The following is a 21,475-nucleotide window of genomic DNA, read 5'->3' as shown; positions in this document are numbered from 1 at the left end:
GTTGCTTGAAAGAGAGATATCCGAACAACAACTTTACTTCATTAATGAATTATCTTACAAATTTGTTAACCACCTATTAAGGCAGACTTTTATGCATAAACCCCAAAACCCCTAACTCTTTAATCAGTTTATTATCTCTTATCTTTCTTTTACTTGTCTTAGTTTAGTTAATTTATCACTCTGTTGACAACGTTGTTGTTATCTTAATTTAGTTAGTTAGTCTCAAAATCCTTAACACTAGATAAGAAATAAATACAATAGCCAACCTAACTGTCCCTTCGATTTGATCCTCTCAACACTACAACCGTCTTATCGTACACGTACTAGAGTTGTATAATTTAAAACTCATCAAACAGATTCGTTTGTCTCCACATTACATTATGTTTTACAAGAGACATTGTAATACCCAGGATATTTAAGAACTCTGTTGACCGACCTTAATTGTTGACCAAACAGACCTTAGGGATGAATGGGTGAGGGATCAGGCTTGTAACATGAGATTTATAGGATGGTTTACTCGACCTAGTTGAGGCTACTCGGCCGAGTATCACCTATAATCGACTGAGTAGAGCCTACTCGGCCGAGTACTCCCATACTCAACCGAGTATGGCTGCTGTCGACACGTTAATATACAATGCAAGTTCGCGAGATTCATTTCATTTTCCCATTTCCTCGACAGTTTCTCTTTCTCTAACCCTAGCCTATCTCCCTCTCCTATCACCCCATCTATTCACACTCTAATGTATATAGCCTAACTCTCCACCATGGGAAGGACGGGATTCGATAGGGAAGGATGACGTGTGTGGTGGCCGTCTATGTCACCGCCGATGCGTATTATTAGGTAAGTCTCTGCCTTGTGTTCTTTTGGGTGATTCTTTGAGTATAGTTGTGTAATAGGAGGTGGTTATCATTGTTAGGATGCCTATTGGAGTCGTGCGTGGCTATGTATGGATGTCTTACATGCTTTGCGACGAGGTAGGGTTTCCTACTCAGTTTTACTGTTAATTGTTATGGCATGATTGTTTCGTGATTATTGATAACTGCTGATCATCGGAGTATGGACGTTGTTGTGACGGTGTTGGTGTGGAGAGGTTGTGATAGCTGTGATGCTGTGTGTTGTGATTGTGGTGGAGTCACTTGCGGGAGTGGCTTCACACCCTAGTTCGCCCTCCGTGGAACCCGCCACGGGAGAAGATGTGCACATTAAGGGACAGGGATTTGTTTTAGTCGCTCGTAGATGAGCTGGACTTGGTGGGATCGGCTGCGGTCACCCACTGGCGGCGTGGATTACCTGTTGCGATGGGTAATCTGGCAGGGCTACACACTTCGGTGTGTAGTCGGTTACTATGTGAGATCGGGAGACCGGGGAGTGTGGATGATCAGCTAGTTACCTTATTGCTTGCCATATATTGATTAAGTAATACTGACCCCGTGTTGTGTTTGTAAAATCTGCGGTGATCCATTCGGGGATGGTGAGCAGTTGGCTTAGCAAGTACTGATGATTGTGGCTGCTAGGATTGGAGGGATCGAGTCATCACGTTACCAGTCTAGAAGAGCCGAGTCATGAGTTGTTGTAGTTTTATCTTTGGTATTAAGAGGTTGTATTGAGTTATATTGTATATAGTACATTAATCTTTTATAATTGTTCTTTTATTGTCTAATTTGATCTACTTCCTCGGGAAACCGAGATGGTAACACCTTCATACACTGGAATGGTCCTTGGTAAGGCGTTATGGTGTACGGGGGTGTTACAGACATTAAGTTAAAAAATCCAAAACAAGTTAGGTTAGTTGGCTACGTGATAGGATTGACATGGTTCATAAGTAGTATCAGTTTCAGCCTTTATTTAGTGTGAAAAGGAAATAGTGTTAATATAATTCGCTTTTTGGAGTTGTACTATTTAACGTTGTTATAACAACCCGACCCACCACGGTCGTAACACAACCCAATAATATGGGATATGTATCTTTGTGCCCATTACTTGTCCTCACTTAAGCCCAAAAGCACAAGGCCTTGTTACTAAGTGGTGGGTAGAATCCCTTATAAACATATCACAACCTCCTCAATTCCCCGATGTGGGACAACCTTACTCTCAATAACTTGGGATGTTACAATCTCTCCCACTTAAAGAACACAACGTCCTCGTTGTGCCTCCAACTTGATCGCAGCCAAGCCCAGAATCCTCCCCCACTAGGTGTGTGACCCGGGTACTCCCGACCACGGGCTCACCACACGGTCGCAGGGTCGCTCTGACACAATTTATAACAACCCGACCCACCACGGTCGTAACACAACCCAATAAGATGGGATATGTACCTTTGGGCCCATTACTTGTCCTCACTTAAGCCCAAAAGCACAAGGCCTTGTTACTAAGTGGTGGGTGGAATCCCTTATAAACTATCACAACCTTCTCAATTCCCCGATGTGGGACAACCTTACTCTCAATAACTTGGGGTGTTACAGTTGTAGTCAGGAAATCTTGGTAACAAAAACACGCAAGCAAACAATAATTGACTATTTTAACAAACCTTGCTAATTTTTTTTTGAAAATATATATTTAAAATAAAAAGTGATTCTTTGTAAATGAGCACAATCCAACTACGCGTCAGCACAAATTCGTACTACATCGATTATACTTGTTTGACATTTTGGACATCTTGCACTACTCCATCGCAATTCATTAGCGCAATTGAAACATGTGCACATATGACCACATCTGCAGAAAAACAAAAACAAAATAAAAATAAATTGTTAGATAGATGAAATATTGATAAACACAACTAAATAAGATTCTTAAGTATATAAACAATTTGTTTTTATAGAAAAATATACTTGTATAGAAGAGAGTCAACGGGCTTTTCTAGACAAATGCAGCAACTTTCTTTGTTTGTATATCTCGCACTTGTTTTTCTCTTTTGTCCACGTTCTGTTCAAGGGATATAACTAAGAGACGTTAATATAATCAGTACGTGTATGCGGAATTAAGCATAATGACTTGCCCATTTTAAAATAGTAATAGTCCGTATAAATGTTAGTCAATCAAGTAAAAAATAAGATAATATTGAAATATATATTACTTGAAGGAAGTAATACTTTTTGATGATCACGCAATCCCCTACAAAGCTATATATAACACATAAGGTTTATAATCTCACCACAAACTTACCCATTATTGGAATCCCTTCGCTTATAGATTGTTGTAACTTTACTTGCATGTCCACACAACTTGTTATAGACTTTCTTAACTCAGACATCTCAATATGAAGTTGTTGCATGTGTGCTCTTAAATCAAAAATAAGTTCCATTTCCTGAAATATATAAAGAAGAAGATTAATTCAACAAAAAAACTTCAATTAAATAATTTAATTTTAAAGTATTTATCTTTTGTTTTAAAATTAAATTATATCTAAAGGAAAAAATGAGTATCATAACAATATTATAATGAAATATTGAACTTATCTAAAATTGTTATAGTATGTCATCAAGAAAAAAAATTCTTACTATGGAAGAAATATTTTTCATGGATGATCCTTGATGAGTGTCATGGTAATAAGAATGATATCTTGAGAGTTCTTGTATAGATGTTGATGCAACATTATCAGAATCATCACTAATTTCTCGATCATGATAATGTATCCATGGATATTGCGACGCAGGCATATTTTGATTGTAGTCCTCATTAATATTGTGATATTTTTGAGGGCTTGTGGTTACTTTTTCTGTTTCGTTGTCTTCTTCAATCTCAACATCATCATTATCATCATCTGTCTCGCGTTGATGTTGCTCTATGTCGAAATTACATGTATGGTCACATACGTTATTTTCTTGTTCTTGTTGATGATGGTTGTATTCTATCGTATGTTGATGATTATCAACATTGTCAATGAATTTGAAACTTCTTTCGTCTTCCTCTATTCCAGTTGAATGAAAAACTCTTTGAACATTAGACACAACTAATTGGTCCATTTTTTCTCGAAAATCACTTGCCAAAACGGATGAGACACTGCCTCTATAGTCATATGAAGTGGGGGCAAGTATAAGTAGCAGTCTTACAAAAAAAATCATGAATTAAAGTTGTATAATTTAGTCGACTGTATTATTTAATTGACCAAATTCTAAATTAAAATCAAGAATATTAAATCGAACTAATTAACAATTTTCGCTTGATTATCAATTAACTGAACGTAGTTTAGTGTAAACATGCCACAAAGAATATTTCATAAAAGAGTTAATTTTTAGAAACTTATTTGGTAAAAATATAAACAAATTCAAACATGATAAAACACACGCCTTCAATTTTTTGTGTTCTCTCATATGCGTTTGACACAACTCTTAAGAAATGAAGTATATATAGTTTTGGGTGAAAAGTATATATAACAGAAATATAACAGAATGCACGTGAAGAAGTATAGTGAATTAAGTGGAAAATAAAGTATGATATTAATACTACTACAATATTGATAGAAGAAAAATAGATAAATATGGGTGAAAAGTAAGGTAAAGTACGACACTAAAATAGAACATTCAATATTCCTTATAAATATAAGAAGAAAAATGTGAAAAGATGGAGCATTAAATGTAAAACTAAAAGTTATCTCAATTTTACAAGATTTTATAATATTTATATGGAAAAAGTAAGTTTAAGAATACAAATTAATCAAAAGGTTTTGTTTTCGGCTAATGGTTAGAGAAAAATAATCTAGAACTTTACCATTAATTTTTTAATTATTTAGCCAAACCACAAAAGATGTGTTAAAGAATATTTGGATTAGTGTTAGTTATTTTCCACACCTCTATCACCAATACAAAATAAAAAATGCAAAAACATTTCATCATTATGCAGGTAGAATGTTACCTTTCGAGAAGTTGCCTGATTTCCTCATCATGCGAACGAGTATTGAAAATTTCTTGATACCATGTTTGTCTAAGATCCTCCCAATAACTTCGAGGACGGGCAATATCAATTGTCCAATCAAGATTTGGCTCTATGGATGATGAGTTGTTATTATCTAGTTCGAACATTACTTCATCATTGTCACATTCTTCTTCCTCTACTTCTTCCAATTCTTCTTCTATTTGTAATGCTTCTTCTTCGTGTTCTTCATCCCATTCAATATATTTTGTCGGGATGTAATCGTCTTTCATGACATTTGACTCATCTTGCCGTACAAAATTTGAAGATGGAAACTCTATTTGAATAGCTTTTGTAGATACAATATCAACATTTTGACATGTTACTTCATTTTCATCACAATAGTCTAACTTTATAGCTTCCTTGTTTGTTGATTGTCGATCACCACTATTTTGTTCTTGAGTAGATATATGTACATGATTCATAGCTTGATCATGACTTGAATTTTCTCTAAGAAACGGATGAGTGTTGTTTTCAATTGAACAACTACTTTTCTCTTTAGATAAACCAAATTTCTTCTCTTGTCTTTCGAATTTCAGGTCTTTTTCAAAGACAGTTTCCTTACATATTTCTTTTAAAATTTCAGTTTTCTCTTTCTCTTGGTTGATATTTTTAACATCCATAATAGAGGCGTTAATGGTATGCAGATCTTGATTTCGCATAGTACTATATTTCTCCCTACCAATATACCAAACAAATATATTGGTAAATTTATATTTGATGGTTCAATAATTATTTTGCATTAAAATATTATCTCGTTAAAAAATAACTTTAGAATTTTGATTATGATAATTGATAAGGTTAAGTTTTTCAATTTGTAAATAAGATTGATTTTCAAAACTGTAATATTGAAAGTTACTAGCTATTAACTTTATTATAAAATTGTAATCTTGTTATGTTTTGTACTATGTGAAGATTATTATTATGACACATATTTGAATTGGTGAAATATAAGTGTGATAAATGCAAATATATTAGTTATTCTACATCTTAATATAAAAACGAGTTTCTAATATTAAAAAATAATTTGACTAATGCAGATGGATAATTAAGCTGAACAACAAATAAGGTTTAAAGGATATGAATAACTTTTTTACATCATTATACATTGAAATCGAGTTTGAATAGTCAAAACGTGTTTCTTAACAGACGTCTCGCCATCAATTGTCATTTAAATAGAAGGAGAAAATGGGATGGAAAGAAAATAAAAGACAATCATTAAGTAATTATTACTCCATACAAGAAGCAAAAGTATTATAGATATGTCTCTTCTAATCCCCATTTCCTTAATTTCTATTCATGATCTACTTTTATTTTCATTTATTTGCATTCATATTACACTAACCAATTTTGAGGCGGTAATAATCAGTGTTTATCTTTTTTATATGCTCAATCTGTACAATTTTTCTTCACGATAAAACTTTACTCACACACATGTATACATCTTATTTTCACATAACTTTGATATAAAAGAATTCTTATAAAATTTAAATTTGTTAAAGTTTGAGTATATTGAACTACAACATTCTCATTTCGACAATAAAGATACGTTACCTCAAATGATTGATTGTAGACACTGTTTCTGATTTCTTTGAATCACGTTTCTTTGGTGATAGCTGTATCTGTTTTTCATTATGTGTACAAGCATCTCGTCGTAAAAATTTATAGCGGAGTAACGACTGTATAACAATAATAAGAAAAAAATGAGTCATCAATCTATAATAAACGTAGTACAAAAAAATCTTTGAAAATTTGATACTATTAATTACATGCAAGTATCATTATCATAGACTGCAACAAGACATAATTTTTTTGTTGTTCAATATGTTTATATTGTATTGTAGAAATCTTATTAAATTGTTAAGTTATAATCCAAATTCAGCTAACAATATGAAAAATATGTGATTGTTTTATTAATAATTCTATTTTTATGTACGATTGTCAAAATAATGAAACTTATGGTTCCATTTTTTTAGGCACGACTTTAGAACGTAATAAAATAATTTTCAAGAAATGTATGAACAATAAAATACCTGAATACGGCCACGTTGTGGAAATTTTGACACAGGTAGTCGACATCTTAATTCTTCAACTTCCTTGTACCTATCTTTCTCTAATCTCTTGAAAAGATCGGCAATTGCTTGTCTTCCACGCAACTTTGGAGAATAAATAATCGGGGCAAAAACTCCTGGTTGATCTCTTAGATCAAATCCAATTTTTAAACTCATGAAAGATGGACACAACAAGGATTTACACTCTTGATTAACATCATCATTGACTCCTTGATTATTATTCGCCAATTTTCGCACAATATCAACCACCCTCATTCTTTCATCTTCTCGTCTCTTCGCAGAACATGAAATTGTCTCTATATGTATTTGTTGTTGCAATTGATCTTGAGAAATTGTTGAGTCCTTAATATTCATTTGCGGATCTAAAGCTAAACTTTGTCCTTGCATATTTACAAGGCCATTGTTATTAGTTTGATTATTTTTTAATTCAGTTTCGAGTCCTCTCCATTTTTGAACCAAAGAAGAGACACTGAAATCTGTAGATGAGTTCTCTGATGGACTTGGAGAAGGTTCCCTTATAAAGCTAGAATCTCTTGAAGATATTGAGCATGATTTAGGTAGACTCATGAATTCTAAATCTTCATTTTCCTCCTCCTTTGAGTCAATCATGTCTTTTGCTTGTTGAGTTGCCCATTCATCAATGACACGTGATTGTGTTTTGTACATAGGATATGATGTATCTTCATCGTCCCCTTTTTTGTGAGTAGAATTATGTTTACCCCAACATTCAAAATCAATACCTTGATAATGAAACTTTCTCCTAGCTCTAGTATTAAAGGTTCCAGATGTTGTAACACAGTTTTGAAACTGATCCCTGACAAACTCGTTGAGGTTTTTCTTCAATGTAATTTGTGAATTCTTATTAAGATTATTAGAGTTTGTATCCTTGCGTCTATCTTTATGGTTTTGTTCCTTAAGGATACAACCAAAGTGAGAAGGTGGCACAACTTCAACTTGGGAAGATGCCATTATCAAAATATGAAAATTGAATATTGTAAAAAATAATACAATGATAAAAAAATTTTATAAATTGTGGGGGAGAAAATTGAACTATAATATTTTCTGAAACATGCACATGAACATGACCTTACAAAATTTCGCATTCAGCCAAAGCATTATAAATCTTTTTTCTCGTTCTTTTGTCATTTGTTATGTTTTCTCTTTATTCACTATTTCTTGTATGAATATGAGTTTTCATTGTTAATTATCCTTTTAATTTATTCTTTCTATTTTTAACATTTGATGTCCATAATGATAGGAAAAGAGAAATCTCAATTTAGATTTTTCAATTACAAAAGTGATTCATCATCTATATAACAGATGTGTTTTTTCCAAGTATAGAAACTTTAACGTGACAACTAATAATTGTAATCATTTTACTTATTTATTTTGACTAATGAAAGATTTAATATCTAATTTATGTATATTTAGATAAGAAAATTATATGTTACATAAGAGCAATATGTTAGTATGTTTAGGTAGTGTTAATTACCAATAAAAGACTAACATGTCACCATTTTCAAAATTTTGACTTATTGAACATATAAATTATCATTCAGGCAAGCGTAATTTCTCAAAGATTGTCTACATAAGTGTGTGACTCTTTTCTCCAAGGATGAAAAAAGAGATGAAACTATGTATCTTTATGGCGCTTAGAGCTCCTTGTTGTATCCATTATAAAAGCCTTGTCGTTAGGGACGGAGCTATGCCTGGGCCGGATGGGCCATGGCCCGAGCAGAATCCAAAAGAATAATACAAAAACAAGTAGCGAGTTAACACTTAGCAACATGTATTCGTTTGGTGTAGTGGTAACTTGTGACATCTTCTGCAAGAGTACTGCAGTGTCCCTGAAATCCGGGAGAAAGTATTTTGAGTTTTTTTTTTTTTTTTTTTGCAATTTTCTTATTTTGTCTCATGTTATACTTCATCCCTTGACCATTATTATGTTTATAAACATTCATTTTTGTCAACAATAATTCTTGTAACTAGTAAATAAATATTTACATAATACAAGTATTTGAATAACAAGGAACAATTTTTGTCGTTGCGAATGGTCCTTGTATAGTAAATAAATTTGCAATTTTAATCATCTCACCTTAAATAAACTATATAAACCATTTTATAGGAGGTTTATTTGGTTCTATGTTTTTCTTTCACATAAATTATTGTTAAAATACTTTATAAAACACGGAGTAAATTTGTCGAAGAAAAAAAATGTACTTATATAATTTATGTATTTTAGTTATGTGTTTAATATAGTAATCTAACAGTATTACACCCTCGTTCCAATCATTTGTTTATATTAATAGGGAGTAACAAATATCGACAATGTTTAATAAAGGTGCGAGGTCTATGGTAAATGAGTATAGGTACCGACAAAATGGATCAAATCGGCCCCAGTCATAATTTTGCCCTAGCTTCGTCTCTGCTTGTCGTCTCCTTTTGAGCTGGACTTTTCTAAAACTAAATTGAATGTAAAGGTCAAACCCGAGTCTAGGGAGGGTCAAGGCTAGTTGTGTCTTAGGGGTAGGGTTGCGTGTAGTAAAGGAGATCGCGCATAACAGTCCGATATACTTTGAATTGCAAACTTGTTGCGAGCAGCTGTAGGCGCGAACACCAGTGCACGATCGGTGCGCAACACTTGAGTGAGTCACGTGTGTTCCTTGTGTTGAACGTTGTCTAGCTAGTTCGTTTCCTACCCATTCATTTCTAGGTAGCACAAAAACAGACGACACAGACATGTGAGATAGCTTCCCATGAAATGTAGGACACGAGACACGATATTAATTTAAATAAAATATTTAATGAAATTGAACTGAACTAAACTAAACTGAATTAAATTGAACTGAACTGAATAGAGTTGAGCTGAACTAGCGTAAGGTAAAAATAAGCCAGAAAGAACAGGGCCTTATTTTATTCCTAGTCTCGAGTCTTTAAAGTGGTGCATTAATATGTCTCATTATCGGGTGTCCAAAGTCCAAACCATCTTCACCAAAACTTGGAGAGAGAGACGATCCCTCACTAAGTTATTGAGAGACCAATTTTTTATATCCATTCATTGGTTTTTCGTGACACTTTTATTATTGATCATAACATATTAATTTTGTATCTATTTACTTAATAAATATAGTTATTTTATCTTTAATTATAATTTATACCTATTTTATATTCATTCATCTTGGCCCATCATCTTGTAATTTTTGTAAAATTTAAATTAAAAATAATATAAAATGATGAATAGGATGCCTTGCGAGTTAAGTGAACATAATCTAAGGTGCACTTTCCTTATAGTCTCCCACCCTCTTCCACTTCCTTCCATCATTGCAATCTTCAACCTCTTCAGTCTTCAACCCTAGTAATTCATCTTCATCAATTCCCAATTTTGATTCCTACACTACTTTTCACTGTTTATCAATCGTATAATTAACCAGTTAATCCCCAATTTACAGTCAAAATTATGGCGATGATGATTAGGGTTCGAAGCCGTGATGGTTTCGAAAGAGTTTCAATCCCAAACCCTAATTTAACAATCGCTGAACTAAAATCCCAAATTGAATCTCAACTCCATGTACCCATTTCAAATCAAACCCTATCCGTCAATCAAAATCTCTTACTTGCCAAAACCCTAGACGCCCGATCTCAATTCACCGACATGGCTAATCCAAGAACCCTAATTTCTTCCCTAAATATTGGGCACGGATCCTTAATTTACTTGTATTACGACGGCGAGCGTGAAATCGCCACGCCTCGTAGCGCGCGAGTCACGCCTGCTGGTTCGTTTGGGAAGAAGATGACTATGGATGATTTGATTGCGAAACAGATGCGAGTTACTAGGCAAGAACAGCCGCATTGCGAGATGGTATCCTTTGATCGCGATGCTGCGAATAATTTCCAGCTTTATGTGAATGAAACGCTTGCTTTTGGGGTTAAACGAGGCGGGTTTATGTATGGGAGAGTCGACGATGATGGGAAGGTGGAAGTCGATTTCATTTACGAGCCGCCGCAATTGGGGAAGGAGGATAGGTTGTTTTTGTTGAGAGACAGTGAGGAGGAGAAGATAGTTGATGCAATTGCTTCAGGGTTAGGGATGAAGAGAGTTGGGTTTATTTTCACTCAGAGTGTTGGACAGGAGAAGGATAATTATACGATGTCGGGTTTCGAGGTTGCACAGGCTGTGGAATTGCACGCTGAGAGTGGATTGAAGGAATGGGTGACTGCTTTAGTTAAGTTGGAGGTGAATGAAGATGGTGGGCCTGATGTTCATTTTGAGGCGTTTCAAATGAGTGATATGTGTGTTAGGTTGTTTAAGGAAGATTGGTTTGATTTGGAGGGTGGTGAGCCGAAGGAAGGGGAGGAAATCGATCCGAAGGTGTCGAAGATGAAGAAGGAAGTTGTTGTTGGTGGAAAGGATGTTAAGGAGGTTGATAATGACTTTTTCTTGGTAGTAGTCAAAATTGCAGATCACCAGGTGTGTTCATACTTGCAGTTCGATAATTGTCTTGAGTTTCTTGCTTCTTTTTCGCCTTTTCCATATGCATTTTAGTTGTTGTGGGCGCTAGATTTCTATAAATTTATTACTGTGTTTGTTTCTTGCTAGCTAGTAGAATCTATGACACCTTAGTATGATTACGGCTCGTTTGGGTTGCGCGTAGTAGGAAATAACAAAGAAAAGGAGGCAATGGTAGTAGTGAATAGGGGAAAGAGATGAATAGATTGCTAATAGGGGTAATACATTATCCTTGTAAGGAGTAATAGCTCCTCGTTACCCTTTATCTTCCTTTTGCCACCGTCATTTATCTCCTATCACCTTGTTTTGAGTTACAGTACTCTCATAGACTCATAGTCCGATTTCAGTTATCCTGGATTCAAGTGAGCCCTTATTGGTAATGAGATTAATGTATATTTGTCTTAAGCAAACAATTCTAACAACAACAATAAGAAGAAGAATAATAATAAGAAGAGTCTTACTTGCAAAATGTGTTGGGCACGGACATGAATTATCCTTTAATAGCGTAATAACATACTCATCCCGTCCCGGTCATTTGTTGTCCTATTCCATTTTGGGGTGTCTCAGTCAATTGTCGTCCTTTCTATTTTAAGAATGCATTTTGATGAGTAATTTGATCTTTCACACTCAATTTGATCCGCTTGTTATCTAATAATTGGCCCCCTCCTCTTTCCTTGGTCTTTGTGCCAAAACCAAATGACAACAATTGACCGGGACGGAGGGAGTACAATTCTAAAAAACGAACAAGAAAATAATTCTCCTTGTATAAAACAAAGACCTATTTAGCGAACGAAGATGGTCTGGATTTTTTTTTCTACCATATTCAGCGTTATTTGGACAATCCCACCAAATGCTTCTATGAAGTCGGTAATCTGGTAGTGTGGGGTGGGGTTGGATGGGGTCGCTGGCAATTGGGTGTGTATTGCTGGCGACGTGGTGGTTCAGGGTGTAAGAGCGTTGTTTCGTGGTGGAAGTTGGTTTTGAGGTGGGGATGGAGGTGGTTGTTATATTTGGACGGTGACTTGTTATTCCCTTTCATATGCAAAACCAAACAGGATGCCGTCTGGCAATGATAGGTTATCCTTTCCCCTTGTATCCCTTTCTTGTTTGCTTTCCCTTACCTCTGCGAGAACCAAACGCCCTCTTAGATTTGATACGGACTACGCCAGCAGACATCAAATGTTCTCCCATAGCTCTACCATTAGAACTTTAGGGACAAAAAGAATATGACAATAACGGGAAGACATAAAACTAAGAAAACCGAAAAGGAAGAGATAAAGTAAAGAGTACGCAACGTCTATCTTGCTCCCCATGAAGTTACTTCCTTTTGTAAGAGAAATCTCCATCAGTTTTTCCTTTTTTTGGAGGCTTGAGCAATTATAAGAACGATGAGTATTAAATGTGGGTCACCTTGCACCGGGTTTGTAAAATGTTTGAAAGTTACCACAATCGTATATGGAGGCGAAATCTAGACCACACTACACTACGTTTTATGCTATGGTTGCTGTACTTCTGATGAGAAAGAATTGACTTGGGTCAGCAGTGGCGGATCTTAGCAGAAAGATTAGGGATGGCCGAACTTGAATCTTGGGGGACTACATTTTAAGTCTTATATGGTACAATTTGTACAAAATACTTGTGTAAATTAAGGGGGGAGCCCCTGTGCAGCCTTTTAAGATCCTCCACTGGACTTGGGGACAGTTCTTTCTTTGTTGAAGGACGCAAGCTGCAATCAAAACGATTAGGGCAGGGTTTTCAGCTACTTGCTGCTTCTTCTATCTGTAGCTACTTGCTTTCCTTCCCTTTTTTTGTGTGCTTAAGATTTAATGTCTTGTATAGAACACATTGAAGGAACATAATAGAATGGAAGTGGCTGAGGGCAGCGTGAAGCCGGCCACAGCTAATGAGGGCTTGTTTGAATAGAGGAATGGAAGGGGTGAGGATGGAAGAGAAAGGGAATGAGGGCTTGTTTGAATAGAGGAATGGAAGGGGTGAGGATGGAAGAGAAAGGGCGGGATTGGAAAACCGTTTCTCTGGGTAGCTATAGGATGGTAGGAAAGGATTAAAAATAGAGGTATACATTTCTCTTCAGGTATTTGCAAATCAAATCTTTCTTAACTTAAGGAGAAAGCCTCACCCCTCTTCTCCCGATTTTACCTCCTCCCTTTTTTCCTTTGCTCTTCCCTTGTAGCTTATGGGTATTTCTTTTTGTCTAGTCCTTCCTTTCCTATTTTGGACTCAAGTTAGGATATCTTGTTCCTCTCCCCAACTTAAAGGAAGGATATCTGCTTCCCTCCCTTCTTGGAGTAGCTATAGGATGGTAGGAAATGATTAAAAATAGAGTTAATCCATTTCTCTTCAGGCATTTGCAAATCAAATCTTTCTTAACTTAAAGGAGAAAGCCGCACCCCTTTCCTCCCGATTTTACCGCTTCCTTTTTTTTTTCTTTGCTCTTCCCTTGTTGCTTATTTATTTTGGTTTGGTCCTTCCTTTCTTATTTTGGACTCAGGTTTGGTTTAGTCGTTCCTTTCCACCTTAAATTTTTGACAAACAATTAGTGCATAGTTCATCAATTTATATTTGCAAATAAGTTTTTTAACTTCAATGACTTGTGCAGTTGTGCTATGCATGGTGTAGCCGTGTAGTGTATATATATTGGTAATGATTGTCTCAACAGACCTTGTGTTACTAACCAATATATTACTTTGCTATTGGTTAGTTTATATTGGTACTTGACCTTGTTGACTCTTGACCTATCTTTGAAGTTTATGTACTTAAGGAAAACTTCAAAGAAGCTGAGGAAACACTAAAACCTATGGAAAAATATAGAGGAAGTTGTAAAAATTTCTACAACTGAAATTGAGAGATTGTTTTATTAATAAGGAATGTTGGTATTCAAAGCAAGTAAGTTTGCAATAGTGCAAATACTTCCAGTATCACTTTCAGATTTGTGTGTCCATCGTTGTTGAGACATCCTGATCTCATTGAGACTTCTGAAATGTAGTTTTTTTTTTCTTGTTCTTCTTCCCGAAATAAGCTTCATTTACACAACTCCATCGCCTTAGCTCATTGATGTTCCCACCTTTTTAGAGAGCACAGTGGTGCCATGTTATTTTATGAAATTGGACTTGATCACAAGGAGTGTGATTGCATTTGTGTATCTTACATTCGAAGGAGTATGCTTTTGGATAATTGTGGAAGGTTGTCGGAATTTCTAATTTTCATGTGCTACATTGTTTCATAAATTCGACTGTATTTAGAGTTTTAGACTAGAAGTAATATACTTCCATGACTGCGGATAATATAATACCTATGAAGTAACTTAGGGGGTGTTTGGTTGGGAGGTTTGGAATGGAATGGAATGGATTCTAGTCATTCTAGTGTTTGGTTGGGGTATTTTGGAATGGAGTTAGAATCCGGATGGATTCTCATTCCACCCCAACCCCTTGGAATCCCATACCCACCTCCTTCATATGGATTCAAACTCCATTCCTTCATGTTTATTTTTCTAATGAACCAAACATGTTTTGGAAAGTATGGAATTGGAACCCCATACTCCTATGGTTTCTCATTCCAATCCATTCAATTCCTAAGTAGTGAACCAAACGACCCCTTAAAGAAGTTTTGAGGATGGAAGCACGAATCTGAAGCTCGTGAACCGGGTTTCTGGCATAAGTATACTACATATAATCCTTGCAAATAAATTAAATAGACTTCATCCATAAACCTATGATGTTGCCGAGGGTTAATCTGTTGATTTCCAACAGCAGCTAGAAGATGAATAATATTGCTAATAATTTGCTGTCAAGGTTTTGAAACATGATTTTTGTAATTTGTTTGTCAAAGAATTGTAGATTTATAGTACACAATTATCGGTTGATGATTGGCGCATCGGCTTATAGTCATTGGCATATTTGTACTTGTGCAGGGCCCTCTTCAATCATCATTTCCAATAGAGAACAGGAATGTGGCTGTAACGACGAAGGCTCTCAGGGCTCATTTGGACCGTACAAAGTCACTTCCTTTTGTGAAGCGAATATCTGATTTCCATCTGCTGCTTGCAGTAGCCAGGTATTTGGACCTGAATGCTGATGTCCCAGCGTTAACCGAGTGTGTACTCTCACAAAGGCCAGTTCCTGAAGGATATCAGCTCTTGATCGAGTCTATGGCTAGTGCTTGATGTTTTTATTACGGCACAAAATTGTCTGTTTATCATATATTTTCACAGTTGTGTTGAAGGCATGTTTACAGAACCAAACTTGAAGCTGGGTTTATTCTGCAAGTTCATCCTCATTTTGGCCGGAATTACGGTAGTTTTGGCTGGAATGGGGGGACTGTTTTGTTCTGTACATTTCGCTTTGTTTATATATTGGCAGTGCTACTATATTAGCTATCATACTGCTGGGTAGACACATAAGACAACTGATTGTTGTCGGAGAATTGGAAAAATGCCGAATGTCTGTCTCTTGACTGTGTTTGTCGATGACTTTGTTTCTGCATTGAAACTCTCCTTGCTTTCTTTCTGAATATTGCCTCTATTCCTTAGAACAAAGGGTAAAGTTAGAGGCCGTAAGTTTAGTTTCTAATGAAATTGGGTTGGGTTAATTGTTGAGATAAAATTGAATTTGAATTGTTGGGTAAGTCTCATCTTTTGGATAGTCTCTGTTATAGTCGGATCATTATCGTCCTCAACCTTTATTCGATAACATTTGGTTAATCCCGTAAGCATAAAGAAAGAATAAAAACTCTTGTAATGGAAATCTAACGAAACTTTGTTATTCTATTGCTCCGTATGAATCATGAAAAGGGTATTCGTATATTATATTATTAGTACCAGACATGTCCATCTAAGGAATTTTTATAGACTTCTAGGGTGACATACTAACATGGTGGAAGATTAGTCATCTCCTTTAAACGAATTGAGCATATATATATATATATTGTTGCCTTGTTGGTTATAGTTGAAGCCTACACAAATTCCACCTCCAAACTTATATCCCTGCCAATTTCTATTACAGTATTACGTACTTTTTTTTCCATATAATAATATTCCATGCACCCTCTTCTTTTTTTTATAAGGGATCTCATCTACTTCAACATTCAGCCTACTGCCTGGGTGTCTTCAAATAAATGGAGATTATGTACATTACGTGACCACATAAAATGAGGTCCAAATGCACAAGTCTATACTTTAATGTTTGTGTATTAAATTCCATTAATAAAGCTTATAAATTCGGTGATTAAAATAGGAGGCTAGGATAGGATCCCCCGCTCGTGGCTATACAGGGCCTTAGATGCCTATGGCCTACTGCCCTAGTCCATAGGTTCCTTTTGTGGTTTCGAATCAAATATTTGATCTCATTTGCGCATGAGAGTTCCTATGATTCTTGTGTTAGAAATGGGTATAGATGCATCATTATTAAAACCACTTTCACTGTTACTTTTTAAAATATATGCACAATATTATTCCCTCCATTCCGATCATTTGATTTTCGACACAAAGACAAAGGAAAGATGAGTGAATAAATTATTTGATGACAAATTGATCAAATTGAGTGTAGAGGATCAAGTTACCCATTAAAGGCATTCCTAAAATAAAATGGTAAACGATTGACTGAAACACCCCAAAATAAAATAGATAAACAATTGACCGGGACTACATATGTATATAAATTGTACTCAGTAAGTCGTATGAGATAATGGAGAGGATCCATATAGAGTACACTTCTATATAATACTCCGTTCAAGATAGGACATGACTAAAGTACATATGTATATATAAACTTATTACTATAGAGTATATTGAGTTATTTTACAACGCTAGAGGATTCAAACCTATCCAAATAGTATGGAGGCGGAATAGAGCGTGAAACTTTAGGACAAGGTAGATACTGTATGAGATTCCAAGATATTGAGGTAAAATTAAAATTCGTTAAATTTCTAACTTCATTTCAAAATGGCACAACCAAATACTAAGATGAGCTCAAAATACGAAATAAAAAGTTGTTGAATAGAGGAACTCCGGGAGTAAATTATTTGGTCCTTTGTCAACGATACATTATACAATTTCCGAGAGAGAGAACAACTTTAGCTGCTGTTTATACCATGGAATGAACTAGTGGCACGGCCAGCAATTCGGGTTTACTAATGACTAATGAATTAATTAGAAGTTAACAATAACAACTACGTACTCCGTATAAACTATACATTTATTTTTTCATCATATGTTTTAGTTTGTTCCGTCCCCTTAAGCTTGTTGCCATTTGGTTGTACACTTAAAGGAAGAGATGGCATTTCTTTGACGGCTATATCATTATCATCTTCAATTGCATTCCCATTATCGTAATCTTTGCCTTTTCCCCATATCACCATATACAATCCTCCAACAATTACCAATGCACCAATTATCCTGTCAAAAGTAATGTTTTTATCAATTGGTTAGTTGTTAGTGGGAAACAATAATAATGTTGACATAAATCATGGTCGATTAAATGATATTGTTGCTTTGTATGTAACCGTCCTACTTTTTTTAGCTAAATAAACGTGTTATTTTGCTTATTCTACCCAAAAACAATGCACAAATACTATCGTACAATCAGTTGTATAGTATCATTGTACAACCAGTTATTTTACAAGTTATTGAGCTATTTTACTAAGTTATTGAGCTTAGTTAAGCTCAATAACTTTGTACCATAACTCGATAATTTTGTTAATAGAACTCGAGAACTTTATAATGAAGCTCAACTACATTAAATAAGTTGTATATACAACCAGTTGCATAATACATTAACTGAAAACAATGAATTTATTGATACTTGCCTGTGTTTCTAATATCATTTGATAAATGAAAAACCGTCTTATGATTTTCATTTCTAACGGAGTACTACTCTACCACAGAGTATATTCCGAATTTTTTTCCGTGTTACATAAATTAAATTATTTTTATTTTTTTCTAATTGAAAAAGAAAAATAAGACGTAGGTAAGAGATAAATGGAATCCGTACCTCCCTAGGTACATTTTTTCCGCCATGATGAAAGTGCTTAAAATGGCAACAATAACCATGCAGAGGGGATTAAAAGCAGTAACAAAAACAGGACCTCTTTCTCTCATCACTATTCCTTGAATGTAATATGCTAGTCCGGAGCAAAATATGCCCTGCAAAATATTTCCACGTAAGCAAATTTTGCGATAAAACGATCTCACACTGTAAAACAGTTTAATAAATAAGATTGTTGAAGAACATACGCTGTAAACGGCTGCCAATAAATTAGCATCCCATCCAATTGCCCAAATAGCAGATTTACCCTTTTCCATTACAAGGGCAACTGCTGTTCCTTCAAGTGTTCCCAATAAACAAATCCATGCTGTTAGAGATAGCTCTGCTGGGTATGTCTTCAACGTAATTGCCTATACAAATTAAATAATTAAACTAATTAGTATGCTAATCATCAATTTCACAAATTCGACATCTAATTATTATCTAATCAATATTTAACTTTGCTTGTACTAATAAGTACTAAATACTACTCATGAGTGTAAGATTAAGGCTTTGTTTGGCATTTGGCAAATGGCGGAAGCAGATCTGTAACAGCGGATAACGTTAGAAGATGACGGTTAGCGCGCAGATTTTAGTAGCAAGTTTGACTATCAAATTAAACTAGCTGAATTATAAATTGGCGTTTGGTAATCAGCAGATTACATGACATTAGATTATTTTCATGTATAAATTGAACCTGGTATTACAATATGTTGTTATTAGCAACATATTTTAAAAAAAAAGTAAATTCCAACCAGTAATATGTCATTTACCAAAATGATAAAAATGGTAGATTGATTTGTCAATTTAGTATTTAGTTTGACATCTACTAATATCACCTAATATACCGTTTACTAAATAGAGCATATGGGGTTCAGCCATCAACTTAATTAATTTTTAGAGTAAATTAGATTTTACTCTCTTTTAAAATCAACTTTTTTAAAATTACTCCCTTTTGAATTTTTTTTTTTTAAATTACTCCCTTAAGTTGTATTTTTTTGCTAAAATTACTCCTAAAGTTGCATTTTTTGCTAAAATTACTCTGTTAAGTTGTATTTTTTCTTAAAATTGTTTCAAAACTCACAATTTAAGTGACTTATTTCCTCTGTTTTTGAACTCCTACATTTGTCTACATAGTAATTTTAGCAAAAAATTGTAATTTAAGGAAGTAATTTTAGAAAAAAAAATTAAAAGAGAGTAATTTTAAAAGTAATAATTTTAAAATAGACTAAAATCTAATTTACTCTAATTTTTAGTATCCTAATGCATGGTATCTACCCCTACCCCATTATGTAAAGTGATACCATTAATAAGGAAAGAAAGAAACAAGAAAAACCTGAAGAATGACAAAAGCAGCCCAACTAAAGCAACCAATAGTGATCATAATGGAACCCTTAATAGCATCATGCACGCTAATATCAATTGGTTTGACACCATTTGTAGCATTATTAGTTGCTGGTGATAAAAACGCAAGGGCAGGTCCTTTAACAAGCGTCATCATCATTGCTCCACCAACCGTTGCTACTGTTCCTACTATCTTCGCTTGACTCCTTATGCTCCTACACTTTACCTTTTCTAACCTGCATTCATTTTATTATATTAAATCTCGTTTCGCAAATTGTTGTATAGACGGTCTCATAAATTAATAAATATCAACTAATTGTGTTGTAATACTCATACCTAAGGATCCAAGCCATGACAAATGTTATAGCTGGAAGAATGTTAACCATTGTCGCCGCAAATGTTGCACTCGTGTACTTCATTCCTATGTAATATAAGTTTTGATCGATAACAGGCCTAATGCAACAAAATCCAATTCAAAAAAATTCGAAAATAAGTACTACGTAATTGTACTCGAATTAAATAAATTATGTGTTTGAGAGAAATCGTTACTCGAGTACACTGAGTAGCAATATCTTGATAAACAACGAGCACGTCATCTTTGGTCTCACTTTCCTGTAAACAATCAAAACATACACAGTACTTTTATTATTAACGTAACTACTTAATTCTCTTGATTAATTTAACGTGAAAAAAATAAGTTTACTTGTCAAAAAAAATAAGAAGGGTATATACTTGTCCAAAACAACAGCAAAAGGAGCAACGACGATAGTAGCGACTGCATGGCGGTAAACAACGAGAACGTAATTGCTCATCCCATGGTTGAGTGCAACCTTAGAGAGGATATCCATGCCTGCTAGACCAAATTGAAGGAATATAATTGCTAGAAATGGTTTTGCTTTATAAAAAAATGCCATTTTATATATATTATCTTTTATTATTTTTCTAATTAATTTACCTCTAATTAATTAATTACAACATATATATAGAACAAAGAAAAATATATATGTTCTTTGCTTAAATAAGAGTGATCAATTATTGTGTAACGAAAGAGCATGGAACAAGTTTGTATTTATAGTAGTAGAATTGATATTATGGAGTATGAAGTACGGACTAATGAGTACTCGTATATGTTTTTTATCAATTTGGATCTCTCCCTTCCTCTTAACGGTCTAAATATTATTCTGAAACGAGGTAACCGTTCTAACTTTAAGTAACGGGTTGTGATGTGTAGGAGAACTAATAATATATTAAAAATGAATCTATTAAAGGTAATGGGTCATCCATTACTTTTGAGGTAATGGAGAGGATCCTAATTCGTTTTCGATACTACATATTCTCAAACAAAGCCATAATACGTGGACTAGGTAGATTATACCAGTGGTTGTGTAAAACCGGTGGTATAGCTTAAGCGTATAGTACTCCGTTTATAAGCTTTATTGTAAGTTTATGAGCTCCTTTACAAAAATATTAAGTTTAAAAATTTTTTATACAACTAAAAAACAATATATAAAAGATTAATTAGAATTTAGTTCTCCAAAAATATACTCCGTATATACAAGCTCAATTAGATTTAATATGGTTGTACAATGTCCTTGTACAACCG

General features: G+C 34.5%; 3 protein-coding genes across 3 annotated transcripts; 1 reads left to right on the top strand and 2 right to left on the bottom strand.

Moving 5' to 3' along the window:
* Window positions 1–2,598: 2,598 nt before the first annotated feature.
* LOC141640900 (uncharacterized) lies at window positions 2,599–8,171 on the bottom strand. The gene is made up of 7 exons (XM_074449579.1): window positions 6,946–8,171; window positions 6,467–6,591; window positions 4,856–5,590; window positions 3,502–4,009; window positions 3,156–3,308; window positions 2,833–2,912; window positions 2,599–2,716 (listed from the first exon to the last, which is right to left on the bottom strand). The coding sequence occupies exons 1-7, from the start codon at window positions 7,951–7,953 to the stop codon at window positions 2,599–2,601; spliced, it is 2,727 nt and encodes a 908-aa protein (XP_074305680.1). The 5' UTR covers window positions 7,954–8,171.
* Window positions 8,172–10,240: 2,069 nt separating this feature from the next.
* On the top strand, window positions 10,241–15,996 carry LOC141599450 (NPL4-like protein 2). The gene is made up of 2 exons (XM_074419457.1): window positions 10,241–11,452; window positions 15,420–15,996. The coding sequence occupies exons 1-2, from the start codon at window positions 10,442–10,444 to the stop codon at window positions 15,669–15,671; spliced, it is 1,263 nt and encodes a 420-aa protein (XP_074275558.1). The 5' UTR covers window positions 10,241–10,441; the 3' UTR covers window positions 15,672–15,996.
* A 1,504-nt stretch (window positions 15,997–17,500) lies between these two features.
* Window positions 17,501–20,913, bottom strand: LOC141599442 (WAT1-related protein At2g37460). Its single transcript, XM_074419444.1, has 7 exons — window positions 20,605–20,913; window positions 20,422–20,484; window positions 20,209–20,325; window positions 19,865–20,108; window positions 18,738–18,899; window positions 18,496–18,647; window positions 17,501–17,900 (listed from the first exon to the last, which is right to left on the bottom strand). The coding sequence occupies exons 1-7, from the start codon at window positions 20,784–20,786 to the stop codon at window positions 17,693–17,695; spliced, it is 1,128 nt and encodes a 375-aa protein (XP_074275545.1). The 5' UTR covers window positions 20,787–20,913; the 3' UTR covers window positions 17,501–17,692.
* Between the last annotated feature and the right edge of the window lie 562 nt (window positions 20,914–21,475).

Source organism: Silene latifolia, chromosome 1 (assembly GCF_048544455.1).
Source record: "Silene latifolia isolate original U9 population chromosome 1, ASM4854445v1, whole genome shotgun sequence".
NCBI lineage: Eukaryota > Viridiplantae > Streptophyta > Magnoliopsida > Caryophyllales > Caryophyllaceae > Silene > Silene latifolia.
This window is presented reverse-complemented; position numbering and strand designations above follow the sequence as displayed.

Bases quoted from the DNA above. Each gene is read 5' to 3' on its own strand.
- LOC141640900 (XM_074449579.1), bottom strand. From the start codon at position 7,953: ATGGCATCTTCCCAAGTTGAAGTTGTGCCACCTTCTCACTTTGGTTGT. The intron at 6,592-6,945 runs GTATTTTATTGT...ATTGTTATACAG, and splicing joins CACAACGTGGCCGTATTCAG to TCGTTACTCCGCTATAAATT. The intron at 2,913-3,155 runs GTGAGATTATAA...CGTGGACAAAAG, and splicing joins CAATAATGGGTAAGTTTGTG to AGAAAAACAAGTGCGAGATA.
- LOC141599450 (XM_074419457.1), top strand. From the start codon at position 10,442: ATGGCGATGATGATTAGGGTTCGAAGCCGTGATGGTTTCGAAAGAGTT. The intron at 11,453-15,419 runs GTGTGTTCATAC...GTACTTGTGCAG, and splicing joins TCAAAATTGCAGATCACCAG to GGCCCTCTTCAATCATCATT.
- LOC141599442 (XM_074419444.1), bottom strand. From the start codon at position 20,786: ATGGCATTTTTTTATAAAGCAAAACCATTTCTAGCAATTATATTCCTT. The intron at 20,326-20,421 runs GTAACGATTTCT...TTGTTGCATTAG, and splicing joins TTGCTACTCAGTGTACTCGA to GCCTGTTATCGATCAAAACT. The intron at 20,109-20,208 runs GTATGAGTATTA...AAATGAATGCAG, and splicing joins GTCATGGCTTGGATCCTTAG to GTTAGAAAAGGTAAAGTGTA.